The sequence below is a fragment of the Aythya ferina genome, assembly GCF_964211825.1.
Source record: "Aythya ferina genome assembly, chromosome: 26".
NCBI classification, from domain to species: Eukaryota; Metazoa; Chordata; class Aves; order Anseriformes; family Anatidae; genus Aythya; species Aythya ferina.
In genome coordinates, this window is record NC_140324.1 from 4,461,457 (window position 1) to 4,484,809 (window position 23,353).

Sequence of the window (23,353 nt, forward strand, 5' to 3'; positions counted from 1 at the left end):
GTGGTGCCGTTCCAAGCTCTTGTTCAGGGTGTTGGCTTTGTTATAACACCCGGTTCTCATAGCTGGACTCTGCCCAGTGTGCTTGGACACAACCTTGAGGAAAAGTCTCATTTATTTTCCAGGTTCGCCTCCTCGGGGTGGTCTCAAAAGGACAACCTACGCTGGTGGTCATGGAGTTGATGGCACATGGAGATCTGAAAAGCTACCTTCGCTCTTTGAGACCTGATGCTGAGGTACAGACAGGAGAGAGGCAGTACATGTGTAACAGGCTAACTAGATTTGTTTTTTAATACTTGTTTATTTATCGTAGAATAACCCTGGCCGTCCACCGCCAACGCTGAGAGAAATGATCCAGATGGCTGCAGAGATCGCTGATGGTATGGCCTATCTGAATGCCAAAAAATTTGTGCACAGAGATCTTGCAGCTCGTAACTGTATGGTTGCAGAGGACTTCACTGTAAAAATTGGAGGTATGTAGTATGTGGTCAGAAGAGAATTCTGTGGGTCATACTTACGTGTATAAAACCTGAGAGCAATGCAGCAAACACAGGTGATTTCCACTGGCTCCCTTTGGAAATGCAGCAAACTTTTCTGTTTTTCTTCCCTGTAAAAGAATTGTATGGGCTTCAGTAAGAAAAATGTCTCCCTTAAAGCCAGAGCAACTTCTCTAATCGCCTCTATTCTGTCATAATACTCGTAATATGAGTATTATGACAAAGAAGGTGTTGGGCACAACAAAGCAAGCTTTGCTAACCCTGTCACTAGGTCAGGTGCCTTTTAAAAAGTCATTTGTCTTCCACAAGACACAGTTTTTAACCCAAATCCATTTGGAAGTAAGTAAATACAAAATGTAAAAATAAACTGAAACCTCAAGGCTTGGTGGTTTTTCAGACCTCTTTGGACTTAAAGCCAAGGCAGTGGGATTTAAGGGCAAAGACGGCTCTGTTTTCCTTAAAGGAGATGAATAAAAATAATGTTTAGACTAGAAGCTGTCACTAAAAATTGCAACTCTGGAGTCTCTATCACAGCTCTGTAGTAGTTCACAAAAGAAAAAATGCAGGGAAAAGGAAAGTGTTTTGAATGTTAATCACAAGGTGACAAATTGCTGGAAGTTGCATAGGAGGCTTACTGGGTGTATGAAAATAGCCTGGCGTCAAAGGAAGGAAACACTCATCTAGAGATGTTGCACAGTAAAAGCAGCATGGAAGGAGAGACATTTAACACATCCCAATTGCTTCTCTCAGATTTTGGCATGACCAGAGATATCTACGAGACGGATTATTACCGTAAGGGAGGCAAAGGGCTTCTGCCTGTGCGCTGGATGGCACCCGAATCATTAAAGGATGGTGTTTTCACTACTTACTCAGACGTGTGGTAAGTTGTACTCTGCAATCCCAGATGAATCAAGAACTCACCGTTTTAATGCATGTTGTTTACACTGTGAGTTGCTAACTTCTTCTGAGTACAGACAAAACACAACATTGTTTTGAAACCCTCTTAAAAATATAGTAGTATTCTTTTAAAGTATGTGTTCTCCAAAATAAGGCTATCACTTGTAGATCTTCAGAATGTTTCTCACCAGGAGTCTTGTTTCTTTTTTAGGTCATTTGGTGTTGTCCTTTGGGAAATAAGCAGTTTAGCAGAGCAGCCGTACCAGGGACTCTCCAATGAACAGGTGCTAAAGTTTGTAATGGATGGAGGATACCTGGATCAGCCAGACAACTGCCCAGAGAGGCTGTAAGTAGTAAAGCGGGTGCCAGCTGACCAAGCTGCACTAGTGGATGGCTGTTGGCTTGTGTCATGGGGCAGAGCCTGGCCACAGTCTGCGTCCCTGGGGCTATAAAGGCTGGAGAGCAGTTTGTTAATCCCACATCTGCTGAGGTTTTCTCTAATTCATCTCTCTGTACTACGTAAATAGTCTTGAGAATTACAGCAACTCTTTACTGCTGATTTTTAGAAATCCAATTTATGACTAATGAGGAGGGAGAGGTAGGAGAATGCTCTGCTGAGCCCCAAGCTGCTTATCGTGTCCGAGGCCTTTTCATGTCTCCTGCAGGCTCCTTTCCCACTCAAAGTACAAGGTTAGGCTGCCTGCAAGTTTAGGGAGAAAAGAGGGCACTGTGTAGAGACAGAGCGCAAAACACCTTGCAAAGAGGATTACAAACTGAAGCCAGACGTTCTCTTGTACCAGGGTTAAGGGTTAATGTCTGCAGCTGCTCGTGATGTTCACGGTTTGGAGGTTGTTGCATCCTCAGACCTGCCAGCGCGGCTGCCTAGCCAGATGCTTCCTAAGCTGCTTCAGAGTAATTAAGAAAAATAAATCCTGTTACCAAGTGTTTAACCTGAGCTAGGGTGTTTTGGTAGAGGGGTTTAAGGAGCCACTGCTGCAGCAGCATGCAGAGGTGAGGGGAAGGAGCCCTTGTTGGAGAAGGCAAGGCTAATAGTAACTCCCTGTTTCCAGTAACTTCTTACGCCAGCCCACTTCTGGCCAAAACAGCACTTCCAGACTCAAAAAATAAACATGTTTTGTGAGTATCCTTGTGAAAAAAGCCTGCTGTCCTGGACAGTTGTCTCTTGTGGCCAGTTACAAACTGCAGTTTACAACTTTTTTTGTACCTAGGAGATGTGTAAGTTCTTTCTTCGTGGCGTATGGTAACATACAACATCTCGCTGCAGCCTTTCTTTTGGGTGGGTTGTTTACAGGACCTCTCTCTTCTGCACAGCCTGCTATTTTCCTTGAAGATTAAGGAACTTGTTATCTTTCAGGCTGAGTTAAAATTAAAATTGAATGAATTAAAGAATTGTGAGACGGCTCTAAGTGCGTGCGCACATTCACAGAGTACGTGAACTGCAGCCTTGTTTCCTTCGGAAGCCGAGTTAAGAACAATTGAAGGAATTGGAAGGAATTTTTGATCTAGACAGAAATAGAGAAAAAGCAGTGTGAGGATCTAGAGGCAAAAACGGAGACGGGAAGAGAACAAACAGCTCAGTTTGGGTGGGAACGTGGGGTTCAAAGGAGTAGCATGCGTGATGGGCGATCTGACATGGATACCAGTCCTGGTCTGTGCCAGCTCTGCCTGTGTGGATTTGTTTTTTCCTCTCCCTGACTCCTTTGTCCTCAACTAGGCACAGCCTGATGCAGATGTGTTGGCAATACAACCCCAAAATGCGCCCCACCTTCATTGAGATCATCGAGATGCTGAAGGAGGACTTGCACCCCAGCTTCCACGAGGTCTCGTTCTTCTACAGTGAGGAGAACAAACCTCTGGAAACGGAGGAGTACGAGATGGACTTCGAGAACATGGAGAGCATTCCCCTCGATCCCTCCTCGTACACGCAGAGGGACAAAGTCCTGGGGCGGGACAATGGACCCTCCATGGCCCTCAAGGGGAACTACGAAGAGCACATACCTTACACTCACATGAACGGTGGCAAGAAAAACGGGCGGATTCTCTCCATGCCCCGATCAAGTCCTTCCTAACGCTTCCTGTTTGACCCAAGGGTTTTGTCTGCTTTTTTTTCCCCCTCCACAAATCTCAGGACTCTTGTTATTGCTGCCACAGTGTATGACACACATCTACAGACTCTTCAAATTTTTAATCATCTTATGATTAATACTTTTTTTTTTTTTTTTTTTTTGCCAAGTTGACTGGTTGTCAGTGGACTTATCTGTGAACATAAATGGAAAAGGTTTCCATGGCTGCTGTCCTTTCTGTAACCATGGTTTCAAAACAGGAAGCGACCGTGTAAGTTAAACTAAAGGAGGAGCATCCACGTTTGCCAACAAAAGACGTGAAATTTGCTGGTATCTGAGCTACAGCGTAACGGTGCGGAACAAAACTTCTGCAGGACAAAAGCATTTCCAGTAGAATTCCAGGCTTTCAGGCATACTCTTCACTACAGCTGAAGGATTCAACACATCAGTCGGACGCGCCAGATCCTCAGATTGACCAATAGCTGCTGCTTTCATACTTTTTAAATGGGTTAAATCCCAAGGGTGCGTGCGTGTGCGTGCGTGTGTGCAGTATATATATGTGGGGTGTATATGTATAGCAAAATATACACTTCTTTTTTGTACATAAGTTTTGTATGTTCTCACAGAAGCTTTCCTCTTCTCGGAAGTGTGTACTTATCTTTTTCCCATTTCCCTGGAGTGACTGAATCCTAAACAGATTATTTTTATACTGAGGACTCTTGGGAGTAGGTTTTCTCTCATTAACAAATGAGGAAAATGTGCTGGGAGCCAAAGGAGCAGAAATCTGAGATTTATGGGTACTTTCAAGACCAAACAAAGTAGGAGTCCCCTGAACTGAGATACCGAGTTTTCTGTCCTTACAGCATTGAGTATATATATTGTTTGTTGTAATATATTTAAAATGTCTGTAGTTTAAATTTTAACTTCATATAAATTATTGACTGTTTATGGTCCTTTCGGGGAGGGGAGAATTTGGGGGATTGTTTGGTCTTAAAGTGGTCCAAAGATTTCAGAATGAACTAATTTTAGCTGATTACCCTTTTAGGAGCTATGAAGCACATGTTAAGTTTATACTTGACAAGGCTTTATAAAACAGTTTCAAGATTTATACCGTGCAGTCAGCTGGCTCCACTCGAAGCCCTGGGACAAAGTAGTTGGGACTTACCTTGGTCATTGGGGGCTGAAGGACACCAGAACGTCCTGCTCCGGGGTCCTGCTACGTGTTTGCCCCCGCATCCCTCACGTTGTGCCGCAGGAGAAGCAACCAGAGAGGCCGAGTAAGAACTCTAACCGAAAAAAAAAGACACTAAAGCCCAGCTGAAGGGAGGCGAGCACAAGGCTCTTGGCTCTGCACGTGAAGCAGAAGCTGAACGTGACTGTGGTCAGCTCCCTGCTGCCTGTCTGCTGCTGCTCAGGCGTCTGGCCTCGTGCTGCCTGCGGGCCTCCGATGTGTTCCTGAGATCCCTGCGCCTCTCCCAGGGCGCGTGCGTGAGCCACTGCTTTCAGCTCTTTGGGATGTCAACCTTCGTCTCTTGGACCGTGCTTTGTTTTGCTGCTGTTTGCATAAAGACAGAGCTGATAAGCACAAAATGTTAGAAAATCATTGTGAAACTGAGCGTGTCTCGTTGCGATGAGGGAGCGTGCTGGCAGGGAGAAGCGCTAAAGCGAGAAATGAAGATGATCGATGTCGCAGGCCATTTCATGCAGGAGCTGGTTTTACCAGGGGAGAGATTGCTCAGACCTCTGCTATTCCTCCTGGAGAAGTCCAAGGGCCACTTTGCTCTCTCTGCTGGGAAAAAAACAAGGTCCTGACTCGGTGGGAGCGGGGACACCAGGCCGCAGCGTGGCTTTTGGTTTGTGCTGCTGCCTGCTCTCCGTGAGGGACTGGAAGGGGCTGGGGTCTGCAGGAAGCGCCTCTTGCAGCTCCGCTCGGCTGCAGCACCATGGGGTGGTGGCCACTGGGACAGGGGTGGAAGGCAGAGGGCAGAGGTTGCTCACGGAGTTAGGGGGAAACCACCCAGTGCAGGCATGGGTAAGATCCTTCAGTTCGGAAAGGCCTCGTTTACATTTCCTCTGCTTTACAAAGTAGTAACTGTTTAGCAGCTCTATACTACACTGCAGGAAATAAGACATATTCTCACACTTTTCTAAGGAAGAGAAGTTTTTCTTATTAGAAATTTTTTATTTATTTTAATATATAGAACACTGTAAAAAAAAAAAAAAAAAGGCAACAAAAAAATCGTTTTCTTAAACATGCAGAACATGTAAATTTGTATCCGTAAAATCTTGGCAGGTGGATGTGGTGGGATTATTTTTGTCCTGTTCTGGTGCAGTCTACCTCAGTGTTTCTTAAGGATATTTTTAATACTGCGCACCTCTAAACCTGTTTAAATATTCTGGTCTGGACCTATTGTGGATCAGGGAAAATCAATATCAGCTGATTCCAATACTTGGGACCATTCACTGAAGGGAATGGGTAGGAGAACAGCTCATCACCGTTTATCACTATTCTGAGTAGTAGTGACCAAAAGAAACTACTTCCAGCTCCAAATACCCGATAGCAAATTTGGATCTGATACTCTGATACCATCTTCCTAGTTCTGTTGCGATAAAAAAGAAAAAAAAAAGACCCGTGTAAATGTTTGGACTTTTTGAACTAATGACCTAAAAGGAGGAGACAGCATCCTGCTGGAGCAGTAGATGCCAGTGAGAACCAGGGCCTGTGCCCAGCCCTCGTTGTTGGAGTTGGGTTTGGGTGTCGTGGTCGCTGCCTTCCCTGTGCGCTGCTACCCGGGAGCTCTGCGGCTTGGATGTGACCTCCTGAAATCAGCCCTTCCCGCGTGCCGATGTTTTGATAACATTTTAAATTGCAGCAATCATAACTGTGGGAATAGAAGATCCTTTATATAAACAAACATTGGAACCTTGTATTGGGTCTGGCTTTTAAATTTAGTTGATATTGGTTGGCCCTGTGAGTACGCATGATTTGCAACACTCGGATCACTGAACAAGGGATTATGTGTTTCGCTTTGCGGACAGGCAGTCCGTTCACGTGGCTCGTGTTGTCATCGTCACTCTGCACCAAAGGGAGCAGTTGTTTATACCCAATACTGTGCATAAAGATTACTCCAGTCGTCCTCTCTACAGTGTGCCAAGGGCGAGGAGAGGCGTGTGGTACCAGCGGTAAGGATATCATTTTTCCCCAAAGCTAGTCCCTTCTGAAAACAAACACATGACGCTAGCGGTTGCCACTTGTGGCTGTTGGAGATTACGCTCAGCTACAGAAGTAGGAGGAGTGCATGGACGTCATCTGTAAAGCCCAGCTCTGAATGAGGAAAATCCTTTACTTTCAGCCCTCAGCTGCCACTTTGCTCTCTCTTGCTGGGAGATCCTCCCCTGCCCTGGGGATGCACAAGTCCCGTGCTTGGATCGGCGGCATCAAGGGGTTGTGTACAAGTTGAGACTGCGTGCGCCAGATGAAACCTGTGTGCGGTGCAGTCCCGTGCCCAGGAAGGGGAGCAGCACGGCAGGTGCTGTGCCTTCGCCTGGGGAGCTGCTGCTGCTCTGTGCTCCAGTGAGATCCCTATAGGGGCGAGAGCGCCGCAGCTGCAGCAAAAGCACAGGCACCCACTGCTGCGCAGTGGTGAGGAGGAGCCAGGTGGGAGCACAGGTGGGATGGCTGGAGGAGGGCAGCTCCCAGCTTCAGGTAGCGTTTGCTGGGGTTGGATCCTGCCCTGTGCAGGCAGAGAACTTCCCACTCACAGCTCCGAGTAGCAGGGCAGACCCAGGCGCATGTTGAGGAGCAGCTGTAGCCTCCTGTGCTCAGTCTGGGGACAGGAAGGGGTACCAACGAGCAGCCAGAGCCTCGCTGTTTCTAAAGCTGGTGAAGCAGGAAGCGTAAGAACCAGCTTTCTGTGCTCTGCTGTGTTTTCTTTGAGCAGATGTTTGAAGCACGGGACTGGAGAGGTTTCTCAGAAGCATTTGCACGTTAAATTCTATCGCCACTTCCTGAACACCTCTTGCAAATCTGGTACTTCTCTTGCAGTACAGTGCAGCATTGCAAAGCTTGCCTGCTAGGTTAAAAACACGTCTCTTGGCGGCTTGTAAATACTCTGTTGTGTTGTAAAATAGAAGAGCTTATAACGTAAACTCTGTGCCAGCACTGGGTTGGGAAACGTGATAGGAAATAGACCAAGCTGCGAGGAGGATTTTCTGTGCAGATCATAAAGCAGCTGTGTTGGTTGGGAAGAGGCTGCTCCTAGGTTGCTAAAGGGTACTCTTAATTTATGGGTAGTGTATCTCTTTCCTCCTGAACTTGTATTATAGTAATGGGGCACTTTGCTTAATTTTGGTTTGTTGCGTATAGTGTTGGTATCTCTGGAAAAATCTCAAAGTTGCTTACTGTGTTATTGACCTAAAAGATGAAGGCAAATAGGAAAAGGCAGGAGCAAGAAGGGTGCTGCGTCAGTTTTTCTTGAGCCTCCATTTTAGGGGAGGGAGAGAGGCAATCCAGTTCCCTCTTAACGTCACTGTGATATGAAGATGGACCCTGAGGTTCTCTGGGCCCTTCATTGCTAGCAGCGATTCCTGATACCGAGACTGGAACCTCATTTTTCAAATCAGAACGTGAAGTATCTTTGTGCCATAAAGCCTTACTCTGACAGCTGTGCCAGGTGCTCCCGTGATCCACGTGTGATCGGTTCAGAGACTGTGGAGTAAGAGCAGAGTAAGCAAGAAACTGCAGAACACCCTCCGGTCCTCCGGCTGTGTCCTCGCCTCCCTCGAAGCCACCACTTCTCACACAAAGACGCGCGGAGCCGGCGGGCACGGCCGTGCCAGGAGCCCCTTCCCCTCCGCGGAGCAGCCGATGCCCCTCGCGATGCCCCTGCGCGCGGTCCTGGGAGAGGAGCTGCTGAACGGATTGGAACTGTGAAGTAGTTGCTTCAGAAATACGTGAAATTCAAAGCGAGATTAGTTTAGCGTTTGTATGAACTTAATTGAATTTGGCCTTTTTATTACCTTCTGCTTGGCTCTGTGTTAACTCTGCTTGGATGCTGTACGTGAATGTTGGTGTAAGAGCATTAACGTGTTCAGCCTGTTCTGTTCTGGCTTGCCTTGCTACGAGTATCACAAGAGTGAAGCCAGTAGTGCGATTGACTTTTGGAGGAATCTGACTATTTAAAAGCAATTATAAAACTACCATTTTTATCAAATCTGCTGTCATTAAATGTGTATTTCTTTTTAAGATTAAATTGCTTGTCCTTCTCAGAAGTAAGCACTTATTCTTGCAGGTTCAGCAAATTAACTGCAGCACAATGCAAGCTATAAGGGGACAGGTAGAGAAATGACTTTTTAAATATTGTATAATAAAGTTAGTATTAACTCCTACGGCGTTGTTACGTTTTTTGGCAACGCGTTTGCAGCGGGCACCAGGTTGTGTTTGTGGTGGTCGTTCTGTTGTGAGCTCTGCTGCTCTGGCTGATGGTGCTCGGCGCTCGCTTCTCCCCAGCCCAGGAGCCCCTGGGGGAGCGGGGTCTGGCGGTGGCACTGGGGCAGTCCTGGCATCCAAGGAGGACCACGAACACGGTTAAAGGTGGGCCCAGGCTCACCTGCTTAGCTGAGTCCCGGCGACACCACTCAGGCTCTTGCTCTGTGCTGCCAAGGGGTTGCTTTGCAGTCCTGGGGGTGGAAAGTGTGGCTTGGGCTCGCTGGGCTCTCAATTGCCCAAGAGCTGACGTCTGAGTTGGGTTTGTTCCCAAAGCTCTTCTCTTCCTCCGAGTTCCCCCCCAGCAGCATCTGGTAATGCTGTCACCATCTTGGTTTCCAAATACTTCTCCCGTTACCGTGTGTGATGGAAACTGGCTGATGGCTATCTTAGAAAAGCCACTTTTAAATCTGAAAAGACAGAATGCTATTTAAAGAGGAAACCCCTTACCTTTTGCTTTAATTTGCACGTTGGTTTTGTTCTTAGAGTGTCAAAACAGTGGCTTGTGTTTGAGGAACTTTGTGGATGGGGTCCTGGGCATCGGCTTCATCAAACGCAGCCAAAAGCAAATGCTGGGCTGCTTGCACCTTAACCGGACCAGAGGCAGTTTCAGTTACATGCTAAGTGATGTTCTGTGAGGTCTTGTTTTTTTTTTTTCCTGTTTAAACTTGCTGCTCCCACCTTTCTCTCTGCATATCTAAGGTTCCAGTATTGCAGATACCTCTTGTTTGAAATAAAGGATCAAATGTGCCATGATTTTTTTTCTAAAAAAAAAAAAAAAAGGAGAAAAACACACACACAAAAAAAGAAAAAACCTCCCCCTTGATTTATTTTTTTTTTCAATGTTTTCGTATGTAAGAGCCAAGCAGTGACATGTACAGAAAGTATCTTGGAGCATTAAGACAAAACTCTTGCCGTGTGTCAGAATATTGAACAATTAACTGTTTATATTAAATTTCTGAATAAATTATCCAAGAATAACTGCTCATTTTGTGTCTGCTGTCTGTGCAGCGCTGGATGCTGCTTTACCACAGAGAAAGCATTAAATTCATATCTTGGAATAAGTAATACTTTCAGTTGCAAAATGAATGGTGCTGAGAAAAGAAAAAAAATAAATAAAAAAAAGAAAGAAAAAAACAAACAGATCTGCCCGTTGCAGGCTTGTGGTCCGAGGCTCACTTAGCTTGGCCCCGTGGTGTGCACGACACGCTCCGGGCTCATCCTCACCGCAGGGTGCTCGGTGCTGTTGAGTAAACATTGGTAAAGGGCTTCCTTCTGCCCAAAACAGCGAGAGCTGCTGCTCTGTAGCATCATGCTGCTATTTCCCCGAGCACAGACCCAGGCTCCTTTCCCATCAGGGGGACGCAGGCAGTTTTAAAAGGCAGAACTGCGAGGCAGAAAGGCAGAGGCTCTGCTTCATCCCCGTCCTGAGGCAGAGCAGCTGGGGCCGGATTTGCACCAGGAACCACCTCCCCTCGCCTTCTGTACCGAGCTGCTGTGGAAATGTAAAAATCTTTCTTTCTTCTGACTTAAACGTTGTTTCGTTTTATCACAGGCGAGATTTCCTTCCTGATCAGCTGCACCAGCGAGGCGGGGGACTCGCTGCTGCTGTTTTTCTTCTCGATGCGTTTAGCTTTTTGGTAAAGGTACCTGCTCTCCTGCCGTGCCTTGTCCCTCGTGTCCTCGCTGCGCTGCAGCCCCAGCTCCTCACCTCACCAGCACCAAGCTGAGCACCTCGGGGCTCGGCTCTGCCAGGGCCCCACCGGCCTCAGACCTGGGGATAGCGTCCGCTGCTTGCGCAACAAATGGCTGTAAAAGTGAGTAGTATGATTTACTTTTTTTTTTTTTTGCAAAAAATGCTTTTTTTTTTTTTTTTTTTTTTTTTTTCTGGAGGGGTCGAGGTCAACCCTCGCTGCACACTCCTCGCCCCCTGTCCCTGGTAAATTCCAGCAAGTGTTTCATCAGCCACCTGGGCCCAGCGCTGGGCTGGGCGCTGACGTTGGTTAACGGAGATTGTGCGGTGCTGATGCCACCTAGTGCCTCTGCACGCCGAGCTGGACAAGGCAGCTGGATCCGGCCCCGCTCTGCGCCCGCTGCCCTGCGTTGGGCAGGAGCACACGGAGCAGCTCAATCCAACCTCAGCCCTCTCCAAACCCACCTGGATTTCTCGTGTTGTAAGAGCGATGAGAAACAAAGCAATACTTTGAAATGGTTTGGAGTTGCGTTTTCTGGCACAGGTCGTTCTCTGGAGATCCTAACAAAACTTGACCTTGCTGTGATGGGAGGTTTGCTGCCTGCTGGGCTCTCAAGTCGTAGATGCTGGGGGAGGATGCTGAGACTCATCCAGCCCTCGTGCCGTCATCCCTCATCGCTCTTCCAGGCCGCATGCATAGCTCTGCTTTGCTAACCCCCAAACCATATCAGACACCAGAAAGGAAAGAGATTAGCTCTGGTCCTCTCTTGTGGTAAGGACACCGCACCGTCACCAGCTGCCTGGTTTGGGAGCAGTCCTGATCCCTGATCCCTGATCCTCACCGAGCTCTTGTGGACTTCAGAGAAATTAAACCTTAATTCCTCTTTGCTCTGGTGGTTTCCTGGAGCACTGGATAATTGCTATCCCAAGCGCTGCCAAGGCTGCGGTCTCTGAGTAATTGGAGTGTGAGCGGATCTTGTTCTGATTAGGGCTTGGCTGGGGCTGGCGTGTGCTCGGGGCCGTGGGATGAGGTGCGTGTGCTCGGTGGCCCCCGGGGCTCGGTGGAACAGAGCAGGCAGCCACGCCGAAAATCTGAGCCCAGGCTGTGCTGGGGGCTCTGCCTGCTGGACCGCACGCGGCGAGGACCAGCACCTCGCCCCTCGCTCCCCTTGCTTTGGAGCCAGAGTGCCTGTGGGTCTGTCCCTCACCTGCACAGAGAAATTCAGCCGGCGCAGTCATCTCTGTGTTTTGTTTCTTTGCTATCGCTTCATCTTCTCTCAGCCCAAGACCTGCTGGGCTGCGGGGTCTGCCAGAGCCACCCCGCCACAGCGGTGATGAAGGATGCGTTTGTGGGAGCCCAGCGCTGGGCCCCGCTGCCCCTGGCAGGAGGCTAACGAGCGATGGTGCAACGAGCCCGTGGGCACAGCCCCTTAGTGCCAGGCTCTCACGGTGCACACAGAGCGGTTTTTCTCCGAACGGAACAGGAAGCTGTTTGCGGCAATCGCTGTCATCGTGGCCATCACCAGTTCTGCAGCTCTCGGGGCCCCTGCGCCGGGCAGTTTGGGGTGTGCGGCCCCCCAACGGGGGCTGCTGGACCCTGCTGGAGCCCCGACCCCTGCGAGGGCTGGAGAGAGCAGCGGGGCCGTGCCAGGGCTGACGTCGGAGGAACTGCAGCATGGGTGAGGCGGGCTCGTTCGTGTCTTCAAAAAGGGGAAGCGGTGAGATGGTTGAGCCAGAGGCCCCCGCGAGCAGCCCAGCAGCGCGGCTGCTGCTTCCCCGATGAGGCTCCGCTTCTCGCTTTGCACCAGCGGCTGGAGAAGTCGGGGCTGTCAGCTGTAAGCGTGCTCGGGGAACTCACCAGAGATGCCTCCAGCCTTCAGGGTAAGTCATTCTCTGCACGAGATCCATCCGATGACACCGGAGTTGTTGCTCATCTTCCTTGGGGTTTTCTGATGAAGCAGCCTCACCCTGCTGCACGTGAAGAGGAGGTTGGGGTTTAACCCACCGGGCATCCCCCTGGCTCCCTTTGGGGCAGTGCTGGGGTGTCCAAACCCCCCACGGGTGCTGCTCCTGCTGCTGCCACGCCACAGATGAAGGTTTGCAGATGCCTCCCCCCCGGCAGGACCTCAGCACTGCCCACGGCTGGGTTTGGGCCTGGCTGAGCTGGGGTCCCCCAAACCCTCTCCAAAGGGCCGCTGCTGAGCTGGGTGCCCGTGTTGTCAGGGAGCTGCCTGCAGAGGGGATGTGGGAGGACTGCGCTGGGCAGATGACGCCTTGAGGTTTGTGGTCGGGTGAGGGAAATGCTCTTCACCACCCACCTCTGTGTGACACCAGCCCGGAGCAGGCTCCATGCTGTGGAGGTGCCTGTGGCCGTCCCCAAACCAGCTGGGGTCTCCTCAGCGAGGCTGAGATTGTAAAACCAGGCTTTGCCAGCCTGCACAAGGGCTCAGGAGCAAGGTTTGGAGCCCCGGTGAGCTGCAGGGCTGGTGTCAGTGGGGCTCAGAGACCTCAGGAAGGGGGATTTGGTGTCTTGGGGCAGTTTGGAGACAGCTCCCACCTCCCTTTGTGGGGGAGCTGAGAAGGGCTTGGAGGCTGATCCTTGCCAGGGGCCAGGGACTTGCTAAGACCCCAAGGTGATGCCAGCGTTGCAGATGGGGAGGGTCTCACACCTTCCCTTGCAGAGGCTGTGCTAAGTGATGCCAAAGGTGCAAATATCCAGCCAGTGCTCTCGGCTCTTGCCCTGCATTTCCCAGGTGGAGGGGCCCCGTGCCCCTGCAGAACGGACGTGCAGGTGACGGTTTGTCCGGCTGACATCTGATCACCACGAGCAGAGCAGGGAGGTTTTGGCAGCGAGGGGCAGGTTTGGGTGTGTTTGCAGCCTGTTTTCTGCTTCCCTCTGCAAGCCTCGGCCAGGGGCTGCATGCGCTGCGGGGCCACTAATCCCCGGGCCCCGCTGTAGGAAGTCACTGACCCGTCACACAGGTGGGAACGCCGGAGACCAGGAATTTCTCTCTGGCTACAGCTTCCATCAGCTGATACTTCTGACAAAACACTTGGCTTCTCCACTCCCCCCTTGGCAGCCCCTGGGCTGCAGCCTGCAGCGCTGCCTTAGACCGCGCTGAGCTCTGCCGTGCGCCGTGCTGTCGTCTCCTGCTTGGGGCCGTTCCTCGCACGGGGGCTCCGAGGGCTCCCCAATGTCCGACTCACTGCTCAACCACTCCTGGCCGTCGTTCTCGAAGCGCTGGAAGAAGAGATGGTCCTTTAAGCGAGGTAACGGCCTGTGTGTGGGGAGAGAGGGCTGAGCCGGGCGCCGCGAGCCGCTGCTGCAGGGCGGCCGGGGTGAGCGGGTGGCAGAGAGCACGGGGGTCCCTGACATGCTGGGCACCCACTGCTCCTCTCTGTGGGGCCACTGCTCAGATGTCAGTGACACTTTTCCTTCTTCTTCACCTTCTCAGGGCACGTAAATGCTTTGGGGAGCTGGGTAACGGGTTAAACAGCAGCCTTATGGTTTTGTAATAACCGAGCTTTGCTGCTGCCAGTGAGCCGGAGGTCCCGGCGTTCGCAGGCAGCTGCCGAGGGCTGAGCCTCAAGTTGTGTGCTGGGACTTTGGTGTCAGAGCAGATGCCGGGGAAAGAGGCTCCTCCGGTCCCTCAGAGCGGGCTGAGGAGCTGAGCCCCCGTGTTCGGGGCACGGGCTGAGCCCTGGTGGCTCATGTGGCACCCGCTTGTCCCACAGCAGGGGTGGGAAATGCCGGCAGTGGTGTGAGCTGGCCTCGTTCCTGCTCGCAGTGCCGTGGCTTGGAAAGAGAGAAGTGAGAGCCCCGGGATGTGGGGTGTTCGTGGCCCTGGAGGAGCTGGACACTGCTGCCCCTGCTGCAAACGCTGCCCTCGGGCTGGTGGTTATCGTTATCTGTGGCATTCGAGCGCATGGTGCGTGTCGGCCTTTTCCTCCCCCAGCTCTCCTCTTCCTCTGCGGACACGCAGGGGAAGGGGATCCCAAGCGGCCGGTCACAGGAAGGTTTGTGCAGAGCAAGAGGCAGGGTCAGGAGGCTCTGACCCACGCTGAGCCCTGAGCAGCTCCCAGCTCCCCGGCCCCAGCCCCGCAGTGCTGTGCCTGGGCTCGCTCGGGAAGCACAGCTGGGCTCAGGGCTGTAATAAATAAATCAGCCTCTGCTCATAACCAGGCTGCTTTGGGGAGCATCTCGGGGCAGCCCCCTCCCCAGCAGTTGCTGAGGAAGCTGCACAGTGACCATAGGTCGTGGCTGGGAGGGTATCCGGGGGGCTGCAACCCCGCTGAGCCCTGCTGAGACCTTTCCACTGACAGCAAGCTGAGCCTCACGCTGCCTCCCTGCTCCCCGTGCCCTGCGTGCCCAAAAACCAGGCCCCAAAGGCAGCGATAAGGCAGCAGCTCGCTGTACAGTGCGTTACGGTGTCGGACGGCTTATCTTCTCCCCTCCTTCAGCCCGGGCCACATGAGCCAATCCCCGCTGCTGCCAACGGCCGATGAGCTGGGGCCCAGACCAGGCCAAGTGCTGCACTTCATCCGATTTTGGCACGGCGAGCTCAGCACTTGCTCTGCAGAGGTTTTACCCTACGGCTCTGGTCATCCTGCGGGGCTGCACGTAGAGGGCAGCTGGTGCTGGGCCAGTAGGGAAGAGCCAGAAGGAGACTGAATGATTCTTGTTTCTTGCCTGTGATGCTCTCGGTGGTTTCCCAGCACTCTCTGCCCCCTGATTGCTAGGAAATGCTCAGATGCTCTGCTCTTTCCTTCCTCCTGGGATTGTTTCATTCTGACCGGTGCCTTTGTCCCCGCCGTGTTTGTTGTGGCCTTTCCTCGGTGGAAATTCGGGGGGTGTTTGATGCTTGCAGGATGTGAGCTGTGTGGTGAGAGCTCGGATCCTTGTGTTTCCTCTGACGCATCCCCTGCCTGGCTCTGGGGTCGCCCGGGGACCCGCAGCATCCTGCCCCAACAAGGCAGCAGGGGCCTGGGGTTGGGGCACGTTGCTCCTGGGCTGCAAATCCCTGGCGGGCACAGCTTGTTCCAGCACTGGCTGCTTGGGTGAGGTCCCCTGCTGTCACCAGCTGTGGGTGTTTTCTCCAGTGACCGGCTTGCCTGGGTGGCTGCAGAAGGGAGGGTTTTTTTTCCTACAGCCCTGAAACAGAAATATCTACATCTTTATGAGTCGCCCAGTGACATTGCATGCGGGTGCAGCAGCAGGGAGCCTTCTTCCTCGAGACAAACCAGCTCAGCTGGTGGGTTCCCATGGTACCAAAACCCCCCCAGGCTGCCACACGCCACGGACACCTCTCGTTGCTCCCTTCCTCCTAGGGAAGAAGCCTGGCGTCTTCATGCTCTGCCTGCCAGGAAGCCAGCCTGGCACAGCGCAGCACAGCCCCGCTCGTGTGCGGCGCTTCCTCCCCAGCTCTGCCCTGGGAATTCCTCTGAGGAGCTGCTCCCTGCAGCAGCAACCTTTTATGGTCCCTGGCCACAGGAGAATATAGCAACTGCAGCACCGAAGCTGCTTAATGTTCCCCGAAACCAAACAGCACGTGCTCTTGGAAGGGTCCTTTTGCCATCTTGTCTCCAGCATCAGCTGAGGGAAGTGAATGCTGCTGCCTGGCCACCTCTGGGGACCTGTGGGGCCAACCCCTGACCACCACACAGCGGCGAAACCAGGCATGGGTCCTCCCAAAGAGTCTCGAGTGCAGGGCCTTGGGGTTTACCCTTCTGGCTAGAAGATGGGTGACCACCTCTGTCTCAGAGACAGGGATGCTCACAGCCTCTGTGTTCTCCACACCAGCCTTTCTTTGCTCATCCTGCCATAACCTGATTCTTGGAAATGTTTTTTTTCCCCCAAGAGCCCCTCCATGGGATCCCTGTGCCCAAGTGTCGTGTCTAGAGCTGACGGTGCTAGTCCAGGGTCAACCGATGGAGGAATTAAACATGGGGAGCCCGGAATTGTCACGTCTGGTGCTCACACATTGCCTAAAATGGTCTCCCCACCGCCGTAGCCCCGTGCACAGCACACGCTGGTGCCTAACGGTCGCTGCCGCCGGGTTCGCCGCCGCTGGCTGCAAACCTGATTTATCGCGTGTTGAACAAGAGTGTCTGAAGTGTCCGAGGAGGATGTAAGCTGTCTGGTGGGGCTGCAGGGGGCTTGTTGACTGCAGCAGACATCTTGGCCAAAGCCAGAGCCCTGCACGGCACAGGGAATATTTTCCAGGCCTCCAAGGAGCTGACTCTGATCCAGGGACCCACTTCAGAGCTGCAGGATGGAGCCTGGTGCAGAGCCAGCTTTGGCAGGCTGGCTGGGACCCTGCTCGGGAGGAAAACACCTCTTTGTTTTAGCTAAACCTGTGGGCCAGGGCTCTGGCCTCTGTCAGGCTGCAGCACTTGTCAGCTCCTGCAGCTCCATCCCTGCCCCTGGGGACTTTGCTCCCTTCTCTGAGGCATGTTCACTGCTGCAAGGGATGGCAAGGGCAAACAAGCTCCTTTTGCTTCCCTCCTCAGGCTCATAGAGGGCAAGCAGGATGTGTCCCTGGCTCCCTGAGACCTTCCCAGCCCTATGGTTGCTCCCCTTGGGTCAGTCCTACCTTGGTCTCAACCCCAGCCTGTTTTGGGGGTTCGGTGGCTTTTGCTGTCCGCTGACGTCTTTGGCTGCTCAGCTTCCTTCAAGCCCACGCCAAAACCTGTGCTGGTTTCTTCAGAAAGCTGATTTCTTGCTTGCAAGCTGAACAGGGGAAAACAAAAGGTGATGTTAAAACCTGCTGGCTGAGCCTCGACCAGTTTTACAGCTAAAGCATTACAGATGCAGCCCAAGGACATCCAGGGCAGGAATTTGTCTATTAATTAAAATCTTCTCCTAGATCCTCCCTAGACAGCCTGTTTCAAATTTTCACTGCTTGTATAGTTAGAAAGCTCTTAGTTAAATAGTGCCTTCGTGGAGCGTTTTCCTCACTATATCGCTTACAGCCCCGACTTTAAATGATTTCACACATTTAAACACACCAAATGCTCCTTCAAGCAGACAACCTGGCCTCTGCAGCGTGCAGCAGGATCCAAGGAACAAACCTCCAAACTCTCCCTCACGTTTGCTGCCTTTTTCTCATTGGCACCACGCAATTTCTGGCTCGCTGGCTGCATCGTGTAGCATTAAAACGCACAGCAGGCTGCAAGGTTTCCAGGAGGGTGTTTCTTAACGGGATCTTGCTCATAGTAACGCTTTTATATTTTGCTTTCCTGGAGTTTGATGGGTTTCTAGCAGTTTCTAGCAGGTTTATTCCCCCCTCTCTGGACAGATATGGTGGCTTACTGTCTCTTGCTATTGTTCTTCGCATCTTCAGCCATCCACCAGGGTGCTTCAGCCAACAGCCTGGCTTTTTTCCACTCGCCTCAGCTGTGCGTATCTCAGAGGAATAGAAGGCCTCCGTGAGTCACGCACTGGTTTAGAGATCGTGGCTAGCGTTTCCAGCGTGTCTCGCTACATAGGAATGTGCTTCAGTCAGCTGGACGATATATTGTGCCGCCAAGTACGTCCAGGCCTTGTTTTTGTTTCTCAATGACTTATCGGGCGGTGCACGCGTGCTCCGGCACCCGCTCAGCACTGCGGTGTGGGGAACGTGCACACGTTGTGGGACCGGAGACCCACACACCTCCAGCACTGCTCCGCATGTCAGCGCTGCCCCAAGTCCTCCTGTCTTCCCTCCCAGCAGTGTCCTTTGCTCTTTAAGGATGCAAATAATATCAGTGATGCCAGGACGTTGTTTTTTTTTTCCCCCTAGATTCATGCTTTAAAGTGATTCCTGCAAGTGATGGCGGTGACAATGTGCTTAGCTCTTCTGCTTTACTGTGAAAGCAGCCCCCGTAGGACACGGCATCATATAGGGGTCTGGCTGGGATGGTGCAAGCCTGGTCTCTGCCCCGGCACGTGCCGTGGCTCAAGGGATGGCATTTCTGCTGCTAGGGGAGCCCTACACCGTGTTCCGCCAGGATGGAGGCTGGTTAGGGCTTGCGAGGCTCCTGTCCAGAAGGGTTGAGGGAGCAGAAGGCCACGTGGAGCGAGTCAGTGCTGCCTGATGTCACCTCTCTGTGTCACTGGTTTTACATCCTCCTGGCCATCCAGCCACAAGCTGTGACCTCTCTGTCTCGCAGGGTCTGACTGCAAGCCCTGCTTACGGGAACTCGCTGAGCGCAGCCCCTCTGCTTTGGAGTACCGCAGCCCCAAGAGCTTCCTCCCGTCCCTGATCGCTGAGGATGACACCTTCTTCACCAGCATGGCTGAGGAAAAGGCGAGTGTCCTCTGTCCTTCCACTGCCACCACGCGAGGCAGGAGCTGGGGGTGACAAACTGGGGGGGTCAGCATATCCAAGGGGGCTGAGGTGGAATAAGGGCAGGGGAAAAAGGGTGCTGACCCGAATTATCAAGGAGCACAAGGTTATATTGCTTTTCTTGCTGGGAAAAATCATACACACGGATGTCAGTGGGTGTGAGGCATGGTTAGAGCTCGGGATGGAGGGAGCCTTACAAACCCCGGGAGCAAGCTGAGCTGGTGGGACTGGGGCAGGTCGCATCGGGAGGGGAGAGCAGAGCAGTCCCAGCTCTGCATGGGATGTGCCCCCTTCTCAGGAGGAGCACGAGGCTCTCTGATGGGCTTTATGCGCTCAGGCTGTGCCATTGCTGCCTTTGCAGGAAGATTCCTCTTCCACAGAGCTGGACGTCCCCGCAGCTGACTTGCACAGCAGCACTGAGGATCTCCTCTCAGACTCGGCTCTCCACGGCACGGAGTATTACAAAGACCTGGGGCTCCTGAGCCCGCCAGCTGCCAAAACAGCGCCGGAGGCAGCGGCGCAGCCAGACCCAGCCCCCCAGGCTGTGTCAGCCATTCGTTTCTTGGAAGAAAGACCTGAGGCTCTGAGCAAAATGTCCGTGGATGTGGCTTTTTCCAATCCCGTGTCCTGCTCGGTGCGTTACGGCGAGGCCGACTGCCACTTCTTGAACAAAGGCACCGGCGCTGCCGACGGTCCCGAGGAGACGGGTGAAGACCTGGACCTGCAGGAGACCACGGAGTCCTTCCCCACGCTGGTGAGGTCCATGTCTACCTCTCGCAGGCACAGCTGGGAGAGCCCCTTGTCACCCGTGGACTGCAAGCGCAGGTAAGGCAGGGCCGTGAGGGCCGTGTGAGATATCCAGCACAGCGATGCTGCGGGAGGCTGGAGCGATCGCCCTGCTGCTGGGTGGTCTCCCGCCCTCCTCAGCGTCTGCCAAGGCAGCTGGATGCTTGCTGCTCGTGTTGGGTGGGACGGGGAGGAACAGACACGAGGGCAGGAGGAGGTTTCTGTGTCTCTTGGCAATAGGACGAGCCTCTTTTCCTGCTCTTGGGGCTGGGAAGAGGATCTCTCATCTGGGGAGAGCTCGGTTCTGCCTGCAGAGGACCCTTGCACACCATCAGCTGCCCTGGTGACCTCCATCCTCTGCCTCAGAGGGAACTTTACCAGCTCCCAGGGATTAAGAGAGCTCTGCCAAACCCATTCTCTTCTGCTCTGCGAGCTGGCTCAGTGGGGCCTGTGGCTGCAATTGCAGCAGTCCTCAGCCCCCTTGTTCTCCCCGTGGCTGCAGAAGGGGGGTGCGTTTTGTGGTGTGAAGCTGAGCTCTGGCTGGGAGGGGTTTCCAGGCCTGGCATTACTGCTGTGCTGTGCTCCTGCCGCCTGCAGCGCTTGGGCTCCAGGTTCCTTTGTGCACGCTTCCCCTGCTGACAAACGTATTGATCTCTGCTGGCCGGGAGGTAGGGGCAAGCCAGCAACGCCTATTTATATCTCCCCTCCTTATAAGGTACCCTAAAATTATCTCAGCCTGAAATCTTGGCAGTTCTTTATCAAGCTCCGACTTTGGTTCCCAGACCTATTGTTGTGCCGTGTGCCAGGGATCATTCACAGTTTACAGTGGAACAGGCACACGAGCCGTGGTGGCATGGAGTGGCTGTCCATGCCGGTCTCCTTGCTGTGTGATTAAGCATGTGCGAGTGGGGGGCCAGGGAAGGGGAACGAGCCCTGCTGTCCCCTAAGCAAATGCGTCCCAAAGCCTGTCTCTGGCAGCAGGAACGAAGCTCCTATCCATCATTTTGTCCCTACGCTGCTGGCACCGCAGCAGCACTTGGTGTTCAGGCAGCTGGAGGGTGCTGGGGGGCCGGTCCGCCCCTCGCTTCCCAGAACAGGATTTCTTTTTCCTTCCCTGAAGCCAGGCCCCGGAGGAGCAGGATTTATGACACGATGCCACGGGGATGATTCAATAAATGACAACATCTGCCATTTCTAAATTGCCCGAAGGGACTTTGCTGGCATTGCAGCTGGCAGGCCAGCAGCTCCCACGCAGGCAAGGCAGGCTGCAGGGTGGCTGTGCAGTCTCAGGAGCTGCTGAGAGATCAGCAAGAGCCAAATTAAACATCCCAGGTGACCGAGGAGCTCGTGGGCTTGCTGATGGCAGCCAGAGAAGATGCTTTTAACATGCTCAGGACTTGATGTCCAGGCTGACTCTTCCCAGCATTTCCTCTCCCACAGGCCTGCTGCGGTGGCCTCCTTGTCTTGTAGGCTCCACAGCTGTAGGATTGTCTTTGTTGTGGACTCCACAGTTGTAGGATTGTCTTCACTGTAGACTCTTTAGGATTGTCCACCCAAACTCAGGACATGGCAGGGGCTGTGCAGTGCCTGGCACAATGGGACGGCCTTGCTAAGCCGTCTCCTTCCCCTTTACTGAATTAGGTTCAGCTTGGATACCACCGAGGCGGGCAGCGACGCGGAGCAGGAGGATGTGGAGAAGGGCAGCCGGTCCTGCCCGCAGCCTCGCGTGTCCCTGCAGCTGCCCCGGGGCGAACTGGAAGCCTGGAGCAGTGGTGGTGGCAGCATGGTGATCAAGGTGGAGATAGAGCCGCTGCGCCCGAGCCTCCCGGGCTGCCCTGGCTCGGAGGAGGTGGTGAGTGTGCGAGGGCTGCGTGTGTGCTGGCAGCGGGCAAGCTGGGTGTGCAGAAGGCACAGAAGACACAGAACTGCTGTTGTAATTTCCCTTGCTGCAGCCAGAAGGGAGCAAGCACTGCCTGTTCCCACTGATACTCCCCTCTCTTTGTTTCTGAACTGCCTCACCAGCTTCTCCACCGAGACTCTGGGACAGAGCTGGTGGCAGGATGCATTTTTTGGGTCTCGGTCTAATCCTGTGCTCTGATACAGCACAGCTAGAAGCTTGCAGTGAGGGAACGAGCCCTGGTGCTGCTGGGGTGGGCCTGCAGGGCAGGAGGCTGTGGGAAGGCAGGGCTGATCGCTGGCGCTTGAGATGGGAGCCCCATTCCCTGATTTGTGCCTTGCCAACTGTGCTGGGCCCCGGTGGAGGCTTTGGCACACGCAGGACCAAAGATGTCCGTGAATTTTCACTTCTCCAGGAACGTGGCAGTGACGGGAAGAGGCTGAGGTCGAAGTCTGTGCCATCAGCCTGCGAGATCGCCTCCCCTCCCATACCCTGTGGTTTCAACACTGCTCTTTCGGTCATGGAAGGTTGGTGCAGACAGCACGTACGGCTTTAATCGAGTGCAGGTCGGCTGTGACTAAGGCACAGAGCCAGAGCTGTAGCCTCTGCAAGTCTAGACATCCTCTGCCCTTCCCTGCTACACAGTCCCAGGAGCTCCTGAGATAAAGTCAAGCTGACTTTGGGTATGAGCTGGGTTTACAGGAGTCTAAGCACAGACGTGTCCCCAGAGGCACATCGCCGTGCAGCCGGAGCGTTGGTCATTCCTCACGCACACGAGGCAAGGACAGTTTCCTAGGAACAAAATGTACCTCTGCTTCTGCCCGTGGTTTAGATGTGCCCTTTCTCCTCCACCCACAAGAAAAAGGGCAAACGTGGGCTTCTGGCAGCAGGGCCCTTAACTGGCAGGGGAGCAGGCTGTGGGACCAGGCCTTCAGGTTCTGCTTTCTGCACCAAAAGCCTTAGAAAACCAGAGACAACAGGAGGAATGAACTGAGGGCTTATTTGCTGAGTGGCTCTCCAGGCTTATGAGCCTGTGAAAAGAGAAATCCCTGCTCAGAATATTTGTCCTCTGCTCTCTTTTTGTGACCTGTGCTGCAAAGCACAGTGAGAGGACTCAGCTCCTAGGAGAGCCCCTCTCCCAGGTGGCCTGTCAGCACCAAAGACCCCCCAGCTCCTGTAAACTTCACGTTGGCCAGCTTTGTGCTGCTGGAATCCATTAGCCTGCCCCACTGGCGAGGATTATCCGGGAGTAAATGTAGGGAAATGTTAAGAAGATGGGCTGGGAAGTAACCAGGGAGGGTCTCTGGGATGGTGTCAGCTCCTACCCTCTAGCTGCAAGCAGGATCCCCAGAAGTTAGGGTAACACAGATTGCAGGAGGAAGGTATAACACAACAAACCAGGATACCTGCTGAGGGTGTTTTGTGTTCCAGGTGTCGAACCCCCTGCTCTGGAGATGCTGGAGAAGGATCACGTGTCCCCAGACCACGTGTAGGTATTGTCAGTCCTGGCTTCTGGAGGTGGCTGAGATTCTTGAGTGCATCTGAGCTACCGGAGATCCAGGATCAGACCATGAGGGAGATCCCACCATGCTGGGGCACGGCTCCGTAGCTGGTCATAAACCAGTGCCTGATTCTTTGTGGGGTGCAGGACGCGTTTGCCACGAGATTTTCTGATCTTTTGTTTTTCTTC

At 53.0% G+C, this 23,353-nt stretch overlaps 2 protein-coding genes and 1 long non-coding RNA gene across 4 annotated transcripts in view; 2 read left to right on the top strand and 1 right to left on the bottom strand.

Annotated features, from left to right (window-relative positions):
• Nucleotides 1-8,863, top strand: part of INSR (insulin receptor) — a 55,627-nt gene extending 46,764 nt beyond the window's left edge. For both annotated transcript variants that reach the window (XM_084498826.1, XM_084498825.1), the window contains exons 17-21: nucleotides 123-233; nucleotides 311-470; nucleotides 1,245-1,374; nucleotides 1,603-1,737; nucleotides 3,127-8,863. In XM_084498826.1, coding sequence (XP_084354952.1) covers nucleotides 123-233; nucleotides 311-470; nucleotides 1,245-1,374; nucleotides 1,603-1,737; nucleotides 3,127-3,481 — 891 coding nt within the window. In that variant the 3' untranslated portion in view covers nucleotides 3,482-8,863. The remainder of the gene's footprint in view (nucleotides 1-122; nucleotides 234-310; nucleotides 471-1,244; nucleotides 1,375-1,602; nucleotides 1,738-3,126) is intronic.
• A 3,703-nt stretch (nucleotides 8,864-12,566) lies between these two features.
• The window catches only part of ARHGEF18 (Rho/Rac guanine nucleotide exchange factor 18), a 46,112-nt gene continuing 35,325 nt past the window's right edge, over nucleotides 12,567-23,353 (top strand). The window contains exons 1-6 of the mRNA XM_084498829.1: nucleotides 12,567-13,923; nucleotides 18,805-18,945; nucleotides 19,346-19,805; nucleotides 21,408-21,618; nucleotides 22,079-22,190; nucleotides 23,095-23,152. Coding sequence (XP_084354955.1) covers nucleotides 13,848-13,923; nucleotides 18,805-18,945; nucleotides 19,346-19,805; nucleotides 21,408-21,618; nucleotides 22,079-22,190; nucleotides 23,095-23,152 — 1,058 coding nt within the window. The 5' untranslated portion in view covers nucleotides 12,567-13,847. The remainder of the gene's footprint in view (nucleotides 13,924-18,804; nucleotides 18,946-19,345; nucleotides 19,806-21,407; nucleotides 21,619-22,078; nucleotides 22,191-23,094; nucleotides 23,153-23,353) is intronic.
• On the bottom strand, nucleotides 13,930-18,282 carry LOC311424045. The gene is made up of 3 exons (XR_014685985.1): nucleotides 17,966-18,282; nucleotides 17,247-17,383; nucleotides 13,930-15,805 (listed from the first exon to the last, which is right to left on the bottom strand). It is a non-coding gene; the product is annotated as an uncharacterized lncRNA (long non-coding RNA).